This window comes from Notolabrus celidotus, chromosome 3 (assembly GCF_009762535.1).
Source record: "Notolabrus celidotus isolate fNotCel1 chromosome 3, fNotCel1.pri, whole genome shotgun sequence".
In the NCBI taxonomy this organism is placed as follows: Eukaryota; Metazoa; Chordata; class Actinopteri; order Labriformes; family Labridae; genus Notolabrus; species Notolabrus celidotus.
The window spans coordinates 18,519,461-18,542,016 of record NC_048274.1 but is presented as its reverse complement, the minus strand read 5'-3'; the positions used below and the strand labels follow the sequence as shown (position 1 = coordinate 18,542,016).

The following is a 22,556-nucleotide window of genomic DNA, read 5'->3' as shown; positions in this document are numbered from 1 at the left end:
TTATACACAAATGAACCATCTGAGTAAACATCAGCTGAGTAACCAAAACTAGCGCTAACAGCCAAGAGCAGTCAGAGTGCCTTTTTTACAGTCTGCTGATAGATGGTGGCAACTGTGCAACATCATTCATGAGTGTTATCACACTAAAACTTTATAATGATTATGACAACCATCCAATGTATTGTGTGGAGATGGTCTGAATGTGTTATGCAAATGTCAACATGTTTTTTTCTCACCAGGATGTTCTGCTCTTGCTGGCTCACTCCAAGGAGGAAGCTTTGTTATAAATGGTGAAATCTGTATCACATCTGTCATTGATCAACTTCACAATTAATTAACTGTTAAAAAGAGTCCCCTCCCCATTGAGCTCATCATCTATGTTTGGACAGATACAATCTTTGTCTAGATGAGAGCACACAGTGCACAGCCTTGCTCCATACAGCAGAGAATGGAGATGCTACAGCTCATCTACACAATCAGATACAAAACAAGAGCAAACTGCAGAGATGAGATGAAAATCTTTTGGGCATGTTGGGGTTAAATATCAGCGCAATGCTTTGTGACAGTGCAGATAGCGTGACCAACCGATGCTTTTAGCGTCTGCGATCCATTTTAGTGAATTCCCCCCTGAGTTTTTAAATATTTGCTCCATGTTGAGCTCCGTGGTCACACCTGGACGTACTGTGTACAAACTCTGACAACATTCACTTGTTCTAACATAAATACAAATAATATCACAGACAGAGGAAGACATTACCAATGTTGGCGCGCCTCTTGATGTCTTGCGGCGGTTGGCAAACCAGTTGTAGACCTTGAGAGATGTTACCCTCTCCAGATCTGATAGCTTCTTTCCTGTAACACATTCAAACACAGGATACAACCTGAAATCTCGTAATGTTATCAAAAACATTCCCAGAAATATATGTTGTAGGTGCCATATTCTAGTTTATTTCTTATTTGCATAATTTGTTCATTTTCTGCATTTTTATTTTGCCTTTTTACTTTCTGCTACTTTCTACTTTCTGCGCTCTCCACAGGTGCTGAGGGTGCTAGTATTTAAGTTTGCGCGCATGGCACAGAAGAAAGAGGACGGATCACGGCTTCACTGACCGCAGGAGTAGAAAATACTGACATTCCCCAAGATTAACTTGAACAAGAAAAGATTGTTTTCATTTTATTTATTTATTGTTTTATTTTTGCAATAAAAAAACCTCAAGCAACTTTGAACCAGATTCTTAAGGTTTTTGCCACTTCATATGTGACAGTTCGAAGTAATGCTAAGTGGATGTTACAAAAACAGAGTTGCTGAATTTAGAGTCTCATTTGCATTAAAATCATTGAATAAATGTTTTTTTTGTAAGCAAGGATAGATATGTGTCCTTACTTCAATCTTATATCATTCTCATCAGCCTGATATCAGGCTATGGGATTATTCCTTGAAAACATTTCTTCTACGTAAGGCAACTGGACTGGTAGAAATTCTAGAAGACGTTTCACCTCTACTCTGAAAGGCTTCTTCAGTTATGACCAGACTGGGGAACCAGAGACCATGTGACTCTAATGACTCATAGCTGATCCATCACCCTAACGACTGTCAGGAACTAGGTTAACGATTGTCAGGAGGTACTGAACAACTGCCATGGACTAGACTAACGACCCCACTTAGGACCCTTTGTGACTCCTGGACACACCCATGACTGTGAGTGGCTTATATCTTCGAGCTCTTCCCCGGTCTGGTCAGAACTGAAGAAGCCTTTCGGAGTAGAGGTGAAACGTCTTCAAGAATTTCTACCAGTCCAGTTGCCTTACAGATCAAGCTTTGGAAAATCTTGCTATACAACACGGAGACAGATTAAACAAAGAAGAAGCTTAAATCTACCAGATATAGCCCTGACTAGTGGTGGGTGGCGAGACGACACAAGTGGCGTGGAGAGGTACTTTTGAATATTTTGACTCAACAATCATGATGTGATAGATGTTCACAAATAACACTGGATGCAAATTTCACACAGAGCTGGAATCGTATACTATGGATAATGTTCATAACTTCAGTGAAATACAGACTTGTCTTGTGTCATGTGAATATGCTCCATACACACAGACATTACACAGAGTAGTCTTAGTCACTGAGGTTGTGTGTAACAGATTCAATGTGAATGCAACACAGTGTTTTCCCTATTGCAGTAACTCCTAAATTGAATTCAAAGTCATTGACAATTTTAGACATTTCCATGTCGTTATAGTTGAACTGTATGATGTCCTTGCTGTTTGTGCCTTTGAGCAAACTCTTACATCTTCTGATGTAAGAGCTAAAGGCCTTCTCTGTCATCGTGGATATAGTAAAACGTTTTTGTGAGCCAAGTCAAACACAACTAATGAAGACCACAATATTCAAGGCTTAAACATACAGTATGTGCTATGGATCAAACTACTTCTGTTCAGACCTACCTGGTTTTTGAATCACAGCGTTGCAGGCGGTGGCAATCTCCTCCCTCTTGGCTTCATCCGGGTACTGGTTATCACTAAAGAAGCTGCACACGCACACACACGCAAAGATTAAACATGATACAGTTGCAAGAAAAAGTATGTGAAACCTTTGCAATTACCTGGATTTTTGTATAAATTGGTCATACAATGTGTTCTGATCTTCATCTAAGTCCCAACAATAGACAAACACAGTCTGCTTAAACTAATACCACAAAAAAAGAGATGTTTTCAGGTTTTTATAGACCACATCATGTAAACACTCACAGTGCGGGGTGGGGAAAGTATGTCAACCCTTGGGCTTAATAACTGGTAGACCCTTCTTTGGCAGCAAAAACCTCAACCAAACATTTCTTGTAGAAGCAGATCAGACCTGCACAACGGTCAGGAGGAGTTTTGGACCATACTCTTTACAAAACCATTTCAGTTAAGGAATATTTTTGGGATTTCTGGTGTGAATTACTCTCTTGAGGTCATGCCACAGCATCTCAGCCAGGTTGAGGTGAAGACTCTGACAGAGCCACTCCAGAAGGTGTATTTTCATCTGTTGAAGCCATTCTGATGTTGGTTTACTTCACTGCTTTGGGTTGTGGTCCTGTTGCATCCCCCATCTTCTGTTGAAAATCAATTGATGGATTGATGGCCTTAAGTTCTCCTGCAAAATGTCTTGATTGGGAATTCATTTTTCCGTCGATGATAGCGATCTGTCCAGGCCCTGAGGCAGCAAAGCAGCCCCAAACCATGATGCCCTCTCCACCATCCTTCACAGTTGGGCTGGGGGTTTTGATGTTGGTGCGCTATGCATTTTTTCTCCACGCAAAACGTGCATGTTCCTTCCAAACAACTCAACTTTGGTTTCATCTGTCCACAGAATATTTTGCCAGTAGTGCTGTGGAACATCCAGGTGCTCTTTTGAAAACTTCAAACATGCAGCAGTAATGTTTTTGGACATGTTTTTGGACTTCATCTGTGGTGTCCTCCCATGAATTCCATTCTTGTTCAGTGTTTAACATATGTAGATTCATCAACAGAGATGTTAGCATGTGCCAGAGATTTGTGTAAGTCTTTAGCTAATACTCTAGGATTCTTCTTCATATCCATTGAGCATTCTGCACTGTGCTCTTGCAGTCATCTTAACAGGACGGCCACTCCTAGGGAACGTAGTAAAAGTGCTGAACTGTCTCCATTTATAGATCACTTGTCTTACCATGGATGATGAACATCCAGGCTTTTAGAAATACTTTAGTAACCCTTTCCAGCTTTATGCAAGTCAACAATTCTTAATTGTAGGTCTTCTGAGAGCTCTTTTGTGCGATGCATGGTTCACATCACATCAGGTAATACTACTTGAGAATAGCAAACTCAAACTGGTATGTGTTTTTTATAGTGCAGGTCAGCTTTAACCAATACCTCCAATCCCTTCTTATTGATTGGACACCAGGCAGGCAGACTTCAGACTCAAATTAGCTGTTAGAGAAGTCCTTAGCTTAGGGGTTCACATACTTTTTTCACCCTGCACTGTGAGTGTTTACATGGTGTGGTCAATAAAAACATAAGAACACATATTTTTCTGTAGTATTAGTTTAAGCAGACTGTGTCTATTGTTGGGACTTAGATGAAGATCAGAACACATTTTATGAACAATTTATGCAGAAATCCAGGTAATTCCTAAGGGTTCACATATACTTCTTCTTGGAACTGTACCTTTCAGTAATCCCCACCTTCTCCCCTGATAGCTTCCACACTCCTCACCTCTCCATCACAGCCAGACACTCCTTCCTCCAGGTGAATCGGCTTCCTCGCCGCAGACGGAAGCCGCCAGGAGCGGGACCAAATGTGGGCGGAGCTTGGTGCCAGTCTATCATGTCATCTAGAGCCAGTGGAGCGGCTCGCATGGCCAGCGTGGCACCTGAAGTCACAGACGCCCAAAAGTTAATCTTTTTAAAGGGTTTGATGTTGAAGACTGTTTCCTGTCTCATTATGATCTAGAATCACAGTGTGTGGGACATTTATCCTGTTCCTTTGGTCAGTGGACAGATTATCATCTGACTGCAGGGACAAATTGAACCTTTACAAACTGATTTCAATTTTTTTAAGAATATGGAGCCAATAAATCAAATCAAAAGTTAGAAGACCGATCAAAGGGTCTCTCTGGTTTCTGTACTGTACTGATAGTCATTCTTTACACTCGACCATTAAGGTCTCAACTAAGGATAATGTAGTTGATCAAGTTACAGAGCTACAGCTCAGAGTCTTTCTGTAATCAGGGACTTTCCAAGGTAAATTTTAAGATGCATGGCCACATGACCATGGCTTTGTTTTAGTCATATAAAGTCTCAAACCAACATCACAATAGAGAAAAATGAAGATGAAATTAAACAGTTGCGGGTGGTGTTGTGAAATGTGTTATTTTGAATTCTAGGTCACATAAAGTACATCAAGAGTAATAGCAGTCTTCTGTTTAAACAGCTGTGTTGAATACCTGATTCCGATTGGTTAATGAAAGAAATATCCTGAGGTCTGCTATCTGTCTATTACAGACCATGAACAGATCATTGCTCAGGACGCAGCTCTGACAACAGGCTCTAGAGGATCAACTATTTTCATATTAATCCACAGGAGGAGGTCTGGCACATTTGAATTCAGTCCTCTTACAGTGCAGAAAAAAGAGAGACAAAGTACTAGAACTGCAGACAGAAAAACTGTAGGTTATGAACAGGAAGTGCTGGAAGAGATGTAGGCCTGATAGCGGAGGGTGACGTTACCAGGGTTTGTTTTCTCCAGCTGATACCAGCGGAAGAAGGCTCGTTTCTTCTGCTCGCTGAGGTCGGATCCCTGCTGCAGGAGCCAGTGTGAGATCCGGCTCTGACTGATCCCTGGAGGAAGACAAGGAGAAGGAGGAGGAGGAGAACAGAGTGAGATCAGTTTGCCTGCAGGTCAGCACTTGTGAGGATTTCTCAGGCCTGCAGGAAGTCAACTGATGTTAGTACTCACCTGTTACCTGAGCGACCACAGCCTGGGAGATCCGCCTGTTGGCTAGGAAGGACTTAATCTCCTCTTTGATAACAGCACTGTCCCTCCTGCAAGCAGATAGAAGAGTCTGCAGTTAACACCAAAGATAACTAAAAATCCACATTGTCTTCAGCCCATCCAGTTGTGACACATGGTTGTTCTCCAATGAGTCTGGTTTTGCTCAAAGTTTCTGCCTGTTAAAGAAAAGTATTTCCTTGCAACTATTGCCAAATATTGACAAGTAACAGTTCACAGTGGATTGATGCTGGGTCTCTGACCCAACAGTACAACCCTCTCGCCCCTTTATACCAGAAGCCTGAGTTTTGTGACAATACAAGATATAGGTGTCTATTTTGATACCGTGGCAATAAATATTTCACTCCTGGGCACCCATGATCAAATGGTCATTTCTATTTCCGATTTCCAACCTGAACACAGCGGTGGCACAGAAAAACTCACAGAACACAACCTTTAAACATACTGTTAGTAGTAAATAAGATATTTCTTAAAAATAATGTGCAAGTATCTAAAACATCTCCTCTGGATTATCGTTAACAATCTAGAGGAGGTGCGTGTATCTGGGTTTCTGTATTTTATGGCCGTCAGTCATTGTGCAGTGCTGTTAAGCTCTCTTTCAACAGCCAACACACTCGACTGATAAACATGCAGGGACCAGGTGATATCACTGTCTCTCTACTCTACTCAAAGTCTGTCTGCAACAGAATTAAACTGCAAGTGTTTTTTTTGAGATGCTAAAGGACCTGACAAACCTCAGCATTTGCTGCCCTGTGAATGAAGATAGTTTGCGATATATAGAGGCTGTGACAGAGGACGGAGAGGAAAAAAAAGGTAATTCGGCACCTTTCTGTGCCTTTGTGTGGAGTTGTTGACGTGTTTATAAGTTCAGAAGAGTCTAACCGCTGTGACAAACATCAGAAAATAAAATCTTACTTTTAAGTTTCACCATTTTGACTTTTTTACCAGTGCTCTCTCTCTTTATTTTTACTTTACTCTCTGACGTTTCCACGCCGCTTTAAAATGGTTTTAACTCGAAAAACCATGGCAGAGATCGGCCAGTGTTAACTGCCGACTTTCGGCTGGATGCATCCCTCAGAAACGTCTTTAGACGATCATTAAATATCTGATGAGGATATTTTGAAATCTTAATAAAAAAAACTAGTTTGCATTCCAAGGAACTCCCTCTGTGTTTCAACAGCTGTGTAAAATCCACAAACACTGTTACGTTCAGCTGAAGGTCTCCAGTTACACTTTAAAACCGTAACACCGGTAGCAAAGCATTAGCGGTGGGCTGAGAGAAGACTACTGTTACAATCTGCTAAATCAAGTGAATCACTTCTTCTTTTTTTGAAAAGTATACAAACATACAAAAAAGATAGAACAAATTTAAAAAATGAAAGAAAGAGAAATCAAGTGTTCACGGGGTTGTGTGATGTTATTGTGGACAGTGGGCGGAATAAAAACACTGCGGTTAATCTACCAATCAGACCGTTTAGCATTGCAGGCCCTGCCCCCCAAAAGCCTTGGGACCTTTGAAAAGTTCTACCCCCCTAGCAGGGGCTTTTTAGGGGGGAGATTAACTACTCCTGAACTAAATTTAGTTCCTGGGTCCACTGGTCAAAACATGTAGTTCAGGGGTAAAGTCCCTAGTTCCTCTGGTCGAAAAACACCTTTTCTTTCTATGTAGACCGCCACTGCTCACTTGCTCTCTTCTTCTTTTGCCTTCAACAGCTTCCAGAAAAAAAACATTATATATATATAACTTTTTTTCCTAAGCTTTGAAGCTTTTAGATTTAACCAAAAAGGAGATTGTGTTGTTTTAAAGCATGTTGTAATGAAAATGATCAAACAATCGAATAATTATATAACCTCTGTCATAAGACTACAGTCCAGGCCTGCTTTTTTGTTGTCCTGAGGTAACTTCTGTCACCACTCGGTGCAGAAAAAGAGAATGATTCATATTCCAAGCAGCAGCTGTTGATTGGAGTTTAAAATGTGCAGGAATCAGAAGAGAGATCGAGCTGTAATATTCTCTGCTCTACTTCTGGTTTGATTTCATTTTCACAAACCCTCCAATCAATACCACTCTGATTGCTGCCATCTGACTGCAGTGTGTGTGTGTGTGTGTGTGTGTGTGTGTGTGTGTGTGTGTGTGTGTGTGTGTGTGTGTGTGTGTGTGTGTGTGTGTGTGTGTGTGTGTGTGTGTGTGTGTGTGTGTGTGTGTGTATATAGTCATGAACAATCTGTGTGGTTGTGTAAAGAAATTAACCTTTGTATCATGTTCAGATTCAGCGTGAGGTAGAGTTGTTGGCTATCGGTCTGTCTGTATTTAAACAGTCTCTGTTACATATATCAGTACTCTAAAAACAAACTCATGATCAGAATAATAATTAGGAGCACTACTTATTGTGGTAGATGTGCCCAAAAAGCCCAGGCTGATAATTTTTTTGTTCAAAGAGTGTTCATGGTAACCACAGTAAACACTTGAGTCAGATGAACGCAGCATCTTTGAGAGCAGAATCTAGATTTTAGAGTTTGAAGTCAGATGATAACAATTTTCATTATTATCCATCATGACTATAAACGATAAACTATTAAAAAGTGATCAAATAGATAGTTATGAAAACAGACAGCTGTGCCTCTCATTGGAAGACTCATAATCTCAATATCTTAGAAATTGCCTTGTTAGAAAAAAATTCACCCCCAGTACAGTGTGTGCCGATCGAAAAATGAGCTATCCAGACTACACTCGTCTTCTGTACCAGGCTGTAAACATGTTTATTTCTGCTGTTAAGATCGTCTTTTTTGAATTGGTGTGTATGTGGTTTCTGGTAATTCCGGAGTCAGCCTCAAGCGGATCCTCAATGAACTACAAGTTTTAGCACTTCCGCATTGGACTCATATTTTTAGACCGGAGGTTACCGCTTGGTAACACATTGCGTTTGGATTGGTTTGTAAAACGGACAGTGGTTAAAGAGCATAACCCATATACCAACGCTACAGTACTCAACACAGTGGCTGATTCAATTCCCAATCTCAGCCCTGTACTGCATGTCAACCCCTCCTCTCCACTCCCCACATTTCCTGTCTCTCTCGAGCTGTCCTCTCAAATAAAGGCAAAATTACCCAAAAAGAGCCACCTTTAAAATGCTGTCATTAACAACACACACACAACTCTCCAGGCTGCTGCTGTGAGAACAGGACAGCAGGTGAGAAAATTCAAACTCCCTATAGTTACATGGTGGTGAATAGTGAAACTTTTTGCCAACCCCTAACTCATCAGCAGCTCCACCCTCTCCAACCAGGTCTGTTGAGTCTAAACCTGCGTTTTCCATGTCATGAACCTGGCTGGACTATCATGGTAACTTAAAGCGCACTCACATTAAGGCCAGCTACCCTTTGCTGAAGCATGATTGTCCTACTTCCCAGTCCCTCACTGGCCTGCACTCACATGGCTCTAGTCCTAACCAGGCTTGAACCCCAGTGACCTCTTGTATATACGTCATCACTGTACCACATCTCTTCCAACCATGCCAGGGTCAAGTAAGTGGACTGTGAGTGAGCACGGTACAGACAACACACGTATCAAACACACTGGACTTAGGGTTGTGCTCGGTACGGATTACCTATTGTGAGTGCGCCCTTACACTTCACTCTTAAGCTTGTCTGGACCAGGTTATGTTCAGAGATTGAGCTTTAAATCGGGTGTAAAGTGCTGTAATTTCATCAATCAATGCCTGCTGATGGATGTTATAGATCCTGAACTGAGGTAATGTGAAGACAGAAAGGTTTGGAACAGTAAGATGAATAAATCCACAGAATAAAATTGTGCAGTTACAGTAACTCAAATGCAACACAACAGGGAAGCACTCAGTTTATGATGGAGATCTGACCCCCCTCCACTCTGCCTCTCATTCTACTTGATTCAGCACTATTTCAGCAGATCACCCACACATTAAATGACAACTGGATTACATTTGTGTGCTTGCTCCAAACTTCCTGGACAGCCTGTTTGAAGATAGCTGACTGGTTTAGCGCAACCGGGTCATAATCAGTCAGCAGGCAGAGAAAAAAAGTGCACATGGAGACCTGTCATTCAGCCGCAGCCTCCAGCTGAGCGTCTCCGCTGTGCGCAACACCTCCAGCTGATTCACAAAATGGTTGCTTGTATCTTCCAGAACAATGTGTCGGCTACAGTTGATGTTAACTTGTTTGTTTGTGCTAACCACTTCACCTCGGACTAGGGATGTAAATTTCAAGTATTTTCCGTGATCGATCTTTGGAAATGATCAATCATCGATTAATCATTTTTAAAAAGGTAAATGTTTTCCATATCAAAAACAAAGAAAAATTCGGTTTTTTTTTTACCTGAATCAGATTTTCCTTCACGATACAGTGTATATAAAAAGTGAAGTGAAGGCTCAGACTTCAACATGTGGATTTACTGCAACAAGGGAACTGGACAGAAACACATTTTAGACTCACAGTGTCCAGATTTCTGTCTACTTGTTCTTATTGAGAAAAATAAGTATGTGTAGGATGTCAAGTGTCAGCGGGGAGCGCAACTGGGTCATAATCAGTCCGGCGGCAGGGAAAAAAAAGCGTTCGTGGAGACCTGTCACTCAGCCGGAGACCCCAGTTGAGTGTCTCCCTTCTGTGCGCAACACCTGTAGTCACCTGATTTACATCGAAACATGCTTTAAACGTAAAACACCTCCCTGATAGGAACTAAATGTAAGACAACATGTTCCACGTGATATAAAATCAAAACAAAAAAATGTGTTCGAGTAAGTTCTTAACAATCAATTAATCGATAGTTGATTAATTGTAGACATCCCTAGAACACAGTCATAGCCATAATGCAATGGTACTAATAATTGGCTTTATCATTTCTTTCGGTGTTTCGGTTTTCGGCCTTGGTTTCCTCATTTTCGGTTTTCGGTTTCGGCCAAGAATTTTCATTTCGGTGCATCCCTAAAAATCCATAAACTAATCTCACTTCTGTTTGGCCAAATACCTCAAAGAGGTACACTTACCCTCCCTGTGACTGACTATAGCCTGCTGCTGAAATCATGTGAGTAACTGTTGAGTTAATAGAGAAAGTTCACAACCAGTTTCATGATGCCAGATATTTCTAACTAGAGCTTTAAACTTTGTGGAGCCAGCATACTGAGATGTTTAACCCCCCCTGGTCTCACCTCATCAGGTCCTCCACCTTGTCATCAACGTCCATGTCCTCCTCACTGGTCTCAAACCCGTAGCCCGGCGTCGTCACACCACCACTAACCACACCCAGAGGAAACCGGGGCGGTGACAGCTTCCCGTTTGTCACTGCGACCAACCCGTTCTGAGCTACCGCTGCCATGGCCACAGTTGAGGCTACTGGAATGGGAAGAAGTGGAGAGCTGTTGTCAAAGTTGTTGCTGGGGGACAGCGAGAGTCGGTTGTCAGGGAAACTTGTCTGTGTTGCAGTGGACGTCATGGAGGAAGAGGCGGCGACGGCGCTCGAAGAAGATAGGGAAGACGAGGGAGGCATGTAGGAGGATTTGTGGGTCAACTTGTGTCCATGTTTCCGGTCCAAGTGGTCCAGCGTGTCCAGGGCGTGGAGGACCTCCACCTGTGTGATCCCAGTCCTCCTCAGCCTCTGGAGGAGGTCAATCTGCTCGATGGTGAAACGAGGCTCCTCACTCTGCTGGAACATCCTGCAGGAGATCAGAACAAGAACAGAGAAAAGTTACAAGACATTTTATTAAAGTATTCCTAGCTTTTAAGTCTTCAAGTTTTACAGGGAAATGTTTTCATTTTCAACGAGTGCAGAAAGGATTGAACATGAAAACACAGCACATTGCAGATGATGCCTATTGTAGACTAAACAGAGTTGGATCAGGTGAACCTGATCAAACCTGATTAAATACTTATCATGACCATGATCACATATGACCTGATTTTCTCTCATTCAGAGAAGCCGATGTGTTTCAGAGAGAAAAAAAATCCAGGGTTTGTTTTCTTTTGACATACTGATGTTGTTGATAACAGTAACTCTCATAGAGATCCAAACAGCATCACAGCCAAAGGTTTTAACTTTTTGTCTTTTAAACACTGAAGCTAACTCCGTTTCTTGAAGAAAATCTTGGCACATACTTAAAAAATATCATGGTAGGCTTTTCTTGTTTGTTCAGTAATAGAAAACATTTCTTCCAGACTCAGCAGACACAGGAGGAAAATAGAACGATCCTTTTGGCTATTCTGGGTGATGGATGCAGATTGTAATGATTCTCAATATCATCAACTTCACAGACAGTTCATATTAAAATAGACTGAAGGAAATGGACCATAGGCCTCCTCTGTAAAAGACATTTATCTAACCAGAAGTCTTTTGAGCGTAAGATATTCGAGAGTCACTGACCACTAGAAGTGTTTGAAGTAATGTTCTCCTGAGCTACTCCTTATCTTAAAAAGAGGTGCATTATGAATATTAGGGATGTGCACATTACCTGTCATCACCCTCACTCGTTGGCTCAAGATTTACAAGCTGGTTAAATAAAGTATATATTTGCTGTCATATGTTGTAGCTAGGTTGTGGCAAAGTAAACTGTGACTAAAAAGGGCTGTAGCTCTGGTTAAAGGCTACTGCCCTTATGCTATATTTCTCTACTCTAAAGACCTCCAGCCACTGAACCTACCATAACCTAGTAACCTCTGCCCTACCAATGCTAGGGCCCTATGAAATCCGTTTTATTTTTTTCAAAATTCAGTTTTTTCAGTTTAAATTTTTAAGAATTCCATTTTTTACCCTTTACACTTATTTTACCACCGTATATTGTGTTCTTTTTGTGTCAGTGAATAAAATGTCCGTTTATGAAATGCAAAAATACTTAAGGTGACATATGCAAAATTGACTTTTTAATGGTTCTCTACCTGAAATATGTGTCCCTGGCATGTCTACAAACCCCCCAAAAATGAAAAAAATCCTGTTCTGATTTCTCCACCTTTCTGTAAATGTTTGCTGAAACGAGCCGTTTCAGTTTTCAGTGTTTTTCATACGTCACAACGACATCCGTTCTGTAACGGAAGTCAGAGCTCGGAGCTTGTTCAGCCCATAGACTCTATAAAATAAAACTCAACTCCTCCTCCGTTTTTCATTACCTGCACACATGTGTGCTAACAAGGAGCTTAGGAGGGAGGCATGCTAGTTGTAGGCTGTGTTAAGGTCGGTTTTACTCCCCACGTCTGCAGATTTGAAGATCTAGTGGATGATTTTTATTTTTCATGGAAAAGTGCTAACGCTAGTTAGCATAGCCACATAGCTACATGTTAGTAGCTGTGTACCAAGACACAAGTCGACATACTGACAAATAAAACAACAAGGAACATAAAATCTGTGACCAATCACTCAGAAAGGTCCTGCTGCAGGTGCCTCTCTATCAGGATCAGATTCTGGATCAAATTCAGAGGGTTGAAGTAACGCAGGTCTGTGAGCAGCCGTGTATATTCAGCCAACATGTAAACATTAGATCAACGTGCTGGACAGCCAAGGCCACATCCACTTCCTGAGGGGGCGTGGTCAGAGAGCTCATTCTCATTTAAAGCTGCTGTGAGGAACTTTTGTTTTGTATCGATTCTGGCGCCCCCTTGTGGACAAAGTGATGCCTCTTATCTCTTGTCCTAAACATGCAAAAGTAGTGTTTTCAACAAAAGCCTCATCCTGTTGTCTTTTAACAGTCAACTTTATCAGGCACTGTGATTATGTTCCATGAAAACGGTCAAATGAAGGGTGTTTCTGAAGCAAGATGTCCATCATCTGGTCTGACACCTACCCCCTCATGACGGTTTCAGGCATTAAAAATGACAACAGAGAAGGTGTCAGTGTTGCTGCTGATGGTCTTGTTTGCTATTGAACGTCATAAAGAGGCATCAGTATAATTTTCAGTCTGTTTCTCAGCCAGTTCAAAACTCCTCACAGGGCCTTTAAAGGCACAGACACAGAAAACAGCCTGTTCTGAGCAGGGCTGAAAAAGAGGGGTTTACAGGCAAACCAAAATCTGATTTCAAAGTGTTTTTTTGAGCAATAAACTTTAAAGACATGTTTTGGGGACCTCTTAGACCAATATATTTTGATGAAAAAGAGCATAATATGTCACCTTTAAATTAATTGATGCAACACATCATTACACAATTTTGCCCAGTATTTCAAGTCAAAACATAATGTTGTAACATAACACAGGCATGAGGACTTTGACACAAGGGGACTGACAGCTAGTGGTGCAAGCTACTTACGTTAGAAAACATTTGACATGTTTAACAACAGTTGTTTTCTTTTTATCAGAAAACACAACTTACAAATGCACACGACAGTTTCAGCAAAGAGATCAGAGCCATCATCTCATCCAAATCCACACAAACTGAAAGTTCCTCACAGGAGCTTTATTCTTTGGCTTCAAATGCAAGTTTGACGACATAGATTGGCAGGTTGCTAGTCTTGTAAATTGATCTAATTAATCAGTTAATTACTAAGTAAAATAGATGATAAAGCAGGGCAGGGCAGACACATAGACTGTATAAAACATGTATGTAGTTGCAGTGATGTCACTCATTGGTTTCTGAAGCAGAGTTTGAAGCCCCATGATGGCGACCGCCATATTGAAAATGCTAACTCAAACTAACTTTTGGTCATACTAGCAAGATGCAGAAGTGAAGAAGAGGCATCCTCCTGTTCAAATCAGCCATGCTTCTTATTATTATGCAAAACTTGAAGCATTAATATCTTGAAAACTACTGAGTGTTCTTTGTACCAGGATGTAAAGATGTTTTTTCCTGCTGTTAAAATAGGCATTTTAAAATGGGTGGGGCTTTTGTGGCCAGCCTCAAGAGCACATTTAAGGAACTCCTTTTTATTTTGCACTTCTGCATTCTTCACTTTTTAACATTGGATGTTGCGGCTTGTGCAGACGTGGCTAAATATGATTTACAAGTTGCTATATTGTTGACCTGTGGACCAGGTGAGATAAAGTCCACCTTTGAGGTCAACTCTGATCATTAGGGATGTAAGGATATATCGCAAGACGGTAAAAAAATCGATACAAATAAGGGTGGATTAAAATCAATTCAACAAAATTTATATCCTGATATTATTTTTAAACACTAGAAGGCGCTATCTGCATTATGCTCCGCTTGTTCAACATTACTAAGTCTCTTGCGCTGCTGTCTCGTCACTCGCTGAGTGGAGGTGTTTTAAGTTTAAAGCTTGTTTCAGAATCAGCTGACTGAGATGCTCAGCTGGGGCTCCGACGCCGGACTGATTATGACCCGGTTGCGCTCCCGACTGACACCTGACCACGTTTAAATGCTTATTTTTCTCAATAAGAACGAGAAAACTGGACACTGAGTCCAAAATATGATTCTGTCCAGTTGTCCTGTTGCAGTAAATCCACATGTTGTAGTCTGAGTCTTCACATATGACTATGCGTCCACGGAGATTATTTATAAGCCTGCTCCTCACGTTGATATTCACGCATTTGGCATTAAATAACGCATTTGGCATTATTTTTGACATGGAAAACGTTTACGTTTTTTAATGATTAAACGATAATTGATCGTAGAACACTTGAAATTTACATCCTTAATTTAAAGAAATTTACCTTATTTGATTTAATATTTAATACTTTCATTTGGGAATTTTTTCACTTTCCATTTCTCTATAATTTTTCTGAAATATTCCAACAAGGTATTTTTGTACGGTTTTTTTGCAAGTTGCAGAAAAAAAGTGTGCAGTGGTTTTATTTGAGTTACAACACCTTAAAAATTAAAAAGGATTTCTTTGTTTACAAATAAATATAAGAGAAAAAATATATATCCCATATCTGAGAATTTAAATGAAATAATAGTTATTTAAATTTTGAGTTCAATCCAGTTTTCTTGAAAATTGTTAGAGAATCGTGAGTGAATCTTATCGTGAACCAAAAATCGGGATTTCAATCAAATCGTGGGTTGATTGTATCCTTACATCCCTACTGTTCACCTGTGGCTCCAAAAGAAACAAGGTGACCCCAAAGTTCTAAACTTAAAGGCTCTAAAACTACATCAACAAACATTTGATGGCATCACAACAGCAACATCCACCTTCTGTTTACATTCCTGACTGATTTGAAGTCACTTATAAATACATGTTCTACAGTTCTGTTTTAAACACAAAATCAATCAACCACTTGGGGTAGAAACAAAGCTGAAAATATTTATCATAACAAAAAGGCAATGTCAGAGAGGAGACTGAAAAAGCTCTCGTACAACACAGTAACACTTCCCTTACACTCCACAGTGCTCTTCTGCATTGCATGAAAAGCAGGCATTCACTTGATTTTTATCTTCCATATCACGTCCACTATGCGCATGCAGTGTTTTCTGTAACTCCCTCAAGCATAAATGGGCAATATGACTGCCAGTGTTCAAGAAAACATACAGGAGAAAGGCAATTATGGAATGCAAATACATTGAGCGGGTATTAAACAAAGCGGAGACGGTCATAAATGGTGTCTGATATGGATCTACTTTATCTTCTGGAGAATAAGTGATACGGTTTGAGCTCATTAGTGACCTTTGTCTTCATACTGAGCCTCACATTCCCAGAAAAAAAACAACAATGAGACAATCACAGAACAAAATGGAAGAACAGCCACATGTGTAAGCTTCCTGCCTGCAGATTTACAGCACGCGCACACACACACACACACACACACACACACACACACACACACACACACACACACACACACACACACACACACACACACACACACACACACACACACACACACACACACACACACACACAGTAAGACATCAGAGCTCAGCAGCTGCTCTCCAGACATGAAGTGCATTCCTCCAGATTAAATAACCCTTGTATTACTGCGTATACATTCACATGTAATGTATGGTGTGTTTTCAATCCAGAAACACGCTCACTGCAGCGCGACTCTTTCCCTTTGACGGGCCCTGTATTTTGCTTTTGCTTGATTGTGTGCCATTTCAAAAAAATACAGTCACAAAAATAGTCACTGCATTGAAGAGAGTGTGTGTGTGTGAGAGAGAGAGAGAGAGAGAGAGAGAGAGAGAGAGAGAGAGAGAGGGATCAAGGGAGGTAGATAAACGGAGAATTGAGATAACACATCTGTCTCGAAGCTTTACTGTCTGATGCCGAGAAGAAAAACAGGCCACAGCTGAGACTCAAAGTCAGCAGACATGTCAACACTTCAACAGGGAGGGAGGGTGAGGGTGACTGTGTGTGTGTGTGTGTGTGTGTGTGTGTAAGTGTAAGTGTGTAAGTGTAAGAGTGTGTCTGTGCAAGCGTCTTGGGAAAAATGCCAAGAAAAATTTACATCACAAGCAGCCGAGCTCTATACTTTCTGCTGCAGAGGATGAGTCACGCAGTACAAAGTTAGACGGATACATGACATCGATACAGATATCAAATGTTTTATACTGTTTAACAAGATTAAAGTTTCTGGCTGATGACAAGTTAACAGCTCTAAGGTATGTGTATTGTGTAGTTTCCCTGCAGAGCTGCTTTTTTCTTCACATAACTTTTGTAAAGACAAAAAAACTAAACCTGCACAGTCTTAGAAATGTGGCGTGCATTTACATCGTCAAGTTTTGAGGACACAAATGCAACCAATAAACAACAACACAGTAACTGTTTTTGCAACGTGTCCGTCCTGAATCCTAAATGAATACATGACAGAGCCAAATGTGGAGTTTCTTATGCAACCCAGTGGATCGCTGTGCTGCTGAGGCTGAGGTATAAATAGAAGGAAGTTCACTGTCTGAGTCAGGTGTGTGATCCTGGCAGGACAATGGGCTTTGACCGCTAAAGCATGTGAGCTGTTGTCACTGCAAGGTGGAGACTCCTGTGTTTTTTCTTAAATCACAGTTATGGACTTACAGTAAATGCTGCACTGAGGCATTAATAAATAAACTGTTTTATGATCAGGTCCGTCTGCTTATCATTTGTTAAATGTTGATTACAACAAACCGTGTCAGTAGCTGCAGTGTTCAACTGATTTCTCTTAAAGGTACAGTGTGTAGTATTTAGCAGCATTTAGCAGAACAAACGTGGTAGAAATGGAATATAATATTCAAAAGTGTGTTTAAATTAGTGCACAATGACCTGAATATCAGAATCAGTTAGCCTTTATATCTACATAAGGAGCAGGCACCCTTCCATGGAGGCTGCCATCTTGCATTCCCATGTTTCTTCAGTAGCACAGAACAGACACACTTGTAACATACCGGTTGTTATATTTAGTGAGTGGCTGCACAAAGATCCACAATTAGAAAACGAAGAAGAGAGCGGTTGTTGTTGTTTTTGTGTAAGGTAAGAATTTGACAAATGGGGATCATACTTAACATGCAGCACAGATCCTCTTGTCCTTGAAGGCCACCGTAGCTGCACTGACGAGAGGGATGAGCAAGGGAGCATTTAAGTCTTGAATCTGACCCACTAAATAATGCTCAATATTCCCATTTCTGTACACTGCACCTTTAACAATATGAAAAGCACTTTTTCCACTATTTGATTGGCACCAATTCAACTGAGAACAGCTGATAGTTAGTTTGAGCTTCACCTGACTGCATAAAAAAAGTGTGACTGTTACAGTCTGTTCTCCATTCAAACTATTGAGTGAGAAAATAAACAATATTTCTTACGTTTTATGTTGTGATTTCAGATTTTTGCATCATGTTTATTGCAAATACTCATATTTATGATGTTTAATTGCAATCTTTATAAATGGTAAACAGATTTGTTCTTATATAGCACTTTTTTAGTCTTCCTGATGACTCAAAGCTCTATTACACTACTTGTCACATTCACCCATTCACTCACTGATGGTAGAGGCTGCTATATAGTAGGGACCATCAGTATTAGCTAATCTCATTTGTACACATTCACACACCTCTGAACAGCGGGAGCAATTTGGGGCTCAGTGTCTTGCTCAAGGACACTTCGCCAGCTGGGATCGAACCGCCAACCTTCCGATTGGTAGATGACCGACTCTACCCACTGAGCCACAGCCGCCACGTTTATAAAAACTAATACCCCAAAATGATTCCTGTTATTCCATCAGAGATGCAATACAAAGGTAAATGCTGTAACTACACAAGAGACAGCAGACCCACCTGTCTGTCAACTCATTGTGCCCCTAATTATGCAAATATGTGATACATACTAAATTTATGGTACCTGGCTGTAAACATGTTTATTTCTGCTGGGAACAGAGGCCCTGAAGGGAATCCCTGGACTTTTGGAGCCAGCTACAAGTGGCCATGCTGTTTTTTGCATCTTCAAATTGGCTTCATTTAACAACACAAGAAGCTGCTGACCAAACTGGAATGAGTTTGCAGTTCAAACACACACTGTCCTTTTTGATCTGAATGATAACAATCAAATGCAGAGTTTTAATTTGCAACATGCAACAATGGTCCTTATTTAAATACAAACTGTGGATCATTCATGGTTGACCTCTTTGACCAAAGATTACTGGGGCGACCAAACAAATTTGTTTGATCAAACCTGTCTTCCTTGACACCACATTTCATTTCATGTGACTCATACCACGGTCGGGCAAAAATGAAACCTTTCACAGGAGTGTCCCAATGTCTTGTCCCTGGGTTTTTGGCAAGGGGCAACCTCCGGTCTCAAAATATGAAGCCCATGCGGAAGTGTTATAAACTGCAATACATCGAAAATTCGTTTGAGGCTGGCTGCAGAAACACCAGAAACCACATACACACCAATTCAAAAAAGATGATCTTTGCAGCATTAATAAACATGTTTACTGCCTGATTCAAAAATAGGCTTGGCTCTACGTAGCTAATCTCTCTATCGGCACACACTGTACGAGGGGTGAATTGTTTTCTAATGCCACGGTTCAGATGATATTAAGATTACGAGTTTTTGCCCAAATAAGGACATGACTGACTTAACTCCTGGACAGGAACACATAGCTGTTGGCTAGGAGGCTCAAACTCCGCCTCTTTATGTCACACTCTGCCTGGTTGAGTTCCGCATTTCCAATATGGCTGCCTCTGTCTATTGGCTTTAAAACAGCGCTAAGGTACAGATGGGTGACGTCACGGATACTACATCTATATTTTATACAGTTTATGGTTTTTGGAGACATTTGATCAATGAGTGCTGCTCATGTTTTTGCATGATTTTTTTTACCTTTTTTTCTGATGACATCAATGCACTATTCATTTTTTTTGCAACTGGACTGATACACAGTGGCAGCCTTGCAAGGTAATATACTGGAGCCATGCCTGATTTAAGTTAAGTGAGGAGAAACAGAAAAAGTGTTGACTACATTGGAACTGCAGCATCTCAAACATCTCTAGCAGCAACATGTGAAGAGTAAAACATGCCTTAAATAGAGAAGCAAAAGGGAGCAGGTATAGTCTGCTGACTCTGAATAAAGATAGTTTATAAACTAAGGTTAAGGAGTGAAGGATTATGAGGGCACAAAGAAGATGCAAGGGTCACTTAACACCAAACACTTATACTAGTTTCTAACAAATGACAAAACCAGTCATAAGGAGGAAAACAGGGAGATGACTAACATTTGAAAGGTAAAATCATTGTAAGAAGACACTGCCGCTTTGAGATCACACCATTTCAAAAGGAAGAGAAATAGACTTCTATTTTCTGCTCTTAGGTAATAATCAGATGTTTTATTGCCATATCTGAGAGGATGAAATGCATCTTTCCTTCAACTTCTCTTTCCAGCAGACACACACTTTGTACGTACGATATCATCTGTGCAGACAATGTTTATGAAGCACTCCAAATGCACAGCCTTGATTTTATGACAAAAACATCATGCACTTTTAACTGATGTGAGCAGCTCTGATAGTTATGGATTTGAACAGCATGAGATGGGTGTGTGTGTTCTGTGTGTTACAGTGTGTATGATTATGTGACAGTGCAGGAATGCAGCATGTGTGCAAGCAGTGATAGAGGAACTAGTAATCAAATAGTGCTGACTGGCACAGCTCAGCTCCTGAAGGGATCTCTGCAGAGCAGCAAGACAAAGTATGTACACACGAGACTGCACACAGTCCCAAACAGGATGATACTGTCTGCCTCTGAAGTAATATGTCCCTCCAGTTCACACAATCCTTGAGTCATTGAGCCAGACATTGATCACATAAATACTTCAGGTGCTGCTGTGAATCTGAACTTGACCTCTGACCTCTCCCCCTGAGGATTGCTCAGTAAAACATCAAGAAGTATCTGCAGGCTGGCTGAGGCTCTGGATCTCTCTCCAGGTTTGCTCCTTAAACCTCACCGACCCACCACTGGACCTTGATGTCACTTTATCTATTACCATATGTCTTTCCTGTTTTCTGTGCTTGATGGCCCAGTTCTAATAAAAGTTTAAATATAAACTGTGCTCACATCCCTGAACCCAGTGACCTGCCTATGATCCTAACCAGACGTCGTGGCACATGAACTGACGCCTGCCTGCTGCATACATGAGCCAGCAGTGAGTGCATACAGACAAAGTCCTTTAATTACAGCTGGCGACTTTGTAACTACCATCGGAAGCTGAAACTTCACAAAAAATAAGTCTCTACACTGTTGCAATCCAAAATGTAAAGATACCCCGCCAAAGAGTGTGCACTTCAGGGGATCGTCTGTCACACCAAATCTCATTGGGAAAAAGTTGACTTTAATATTGCTTTGATTCTCTGAAGACTGACACGCACGGCAGAGAGTGTTTGATGAGTTTTTCTGCATAATGTAAAAATAAATGTCAATTCCGCATATGTTTCTGTTAATACTAACCCATGTGAGAACAACAAACAGAACATATCCAAGTGCTTCTCCTGTCGTTCACCCTAATGACCACATTCTAGTGAAAACATTGCTCCTCGCGGTTCAAACCATAGTACACCGAGAAAAGTTGATGCTGTCTTTGATTAAGTGTTTCTAAGTAGACGATATGTGTGCCGAATTGTAGGCAGACTTTGTATTTTCCTAAATAGACCGTCTAGAATAGTTAAGCTACTGTAAACCTTCACCGCCGGGCACATCGTCGCAGCATTGCCGAAATTTTTAAGGAGTTTTCAGTGATCACCACGCAGAGAAAAGGAAACGGATCGGGCTAGGAGGACCCTTCCAAGGCAGCAGTAGTTGCAGCTGCAGGACTTAAATTACCTTATTATTCCAGTCTACGAGCCTCCGCTGATGTTTATTTGACCATATATCTTCAGCCTTGGACCACCGGGACACACGGACACTGACAGTTTTCCCAAAATGTCTTCTCTGTTTCTAATTGGGTTTCTATCCTCCGTCAGACAGATTCGCCTTTTGTCCGGCAGACAGGCGCCATGTTGACACAATGACGCAAGGAACGACGGGAGACGCAGTTTACAGAACTTACTGTACTTAAAGAAATGCCAGGATTCAGTAAATGGGTGCCACTTCGAAAAGGTGCATGCAGGGGCGTGTCCAGACTTTTGTGACCTGGGTGGTTCTGCGGGGGCACTGATTTATGCAGAAGTAGTCGATGTGCACACTCACATGAAGAGCTTTTATGACTTTTGATGTGATCATATATACTTTACTAATAACATCTAAGTTTCATAGATATTATATTCCTCTGTCATTCTCATTTTATTTTTCAAACATTAAAATAAAAAAACAACAGAGTGGCAACATATGATCACCCAAGCTTATTTCTTTAGGACTTAAAAATAAAACCATGGACTGTACAACAACTGTCCTTAGTTAATTCAAAGCAAAACACAGCCCAAATAGTATTTTTTTTCACATAATTAGCGCCTTTGTTGTGGCAAAATTTTAGGATTTGAGGCGCACAGAGCTTTGAGGGGCCCACACCACCAGGGGCGTGTCCAGAACTTTTTGGCCGGGGTGGCCCAACTGAGGCTCTCACATAGGCAGGGGTGGCCAGTGCATTTACAAATAAATAACATTACCAGGGTCCCCACGTGTCCTGGAAAACCTGGAAAATAGTTGAGCAGTTTTC

The 22,556-nt window shown here is 41.0% G+C and overlaps 1 protein-coding gene across 1 annotated transcript in view; it reads right to left on the bottom strand.

The window, feature by feature from the left end:
- LOC117810769 (homeobox-containing protein 1-like) overlaps positions 1-21,927 on the bottom strand; it is a 32,679-nt gene extending 10,752 nt beyond the window's left edge. The window contains 8 exon segments of the mRNA XM_034680725.1: positions 758-781; positions 784-852; positions 2,449-2,531; positions 4,237-4,393; positions 5,250-5,360; positions 5,479-5,564; positions 10,713-11,216; positions 21,725-21,927. Coding sequence (XP_034536616.1) covers positions 758-781; positions 784-852; positions 2,449-2,531; positions 4,237-4,393; positions 5,250-5,360; positions 5,479-5,564; positions 10,713-11,215 — 1,033 coding nt within the window. The 5' untranslated portion in view covers position 11,216; positions 21,725-21,927.
- Between the last annotated feature and the right edge of the window lie 629 nt (positions 21,928-22,556).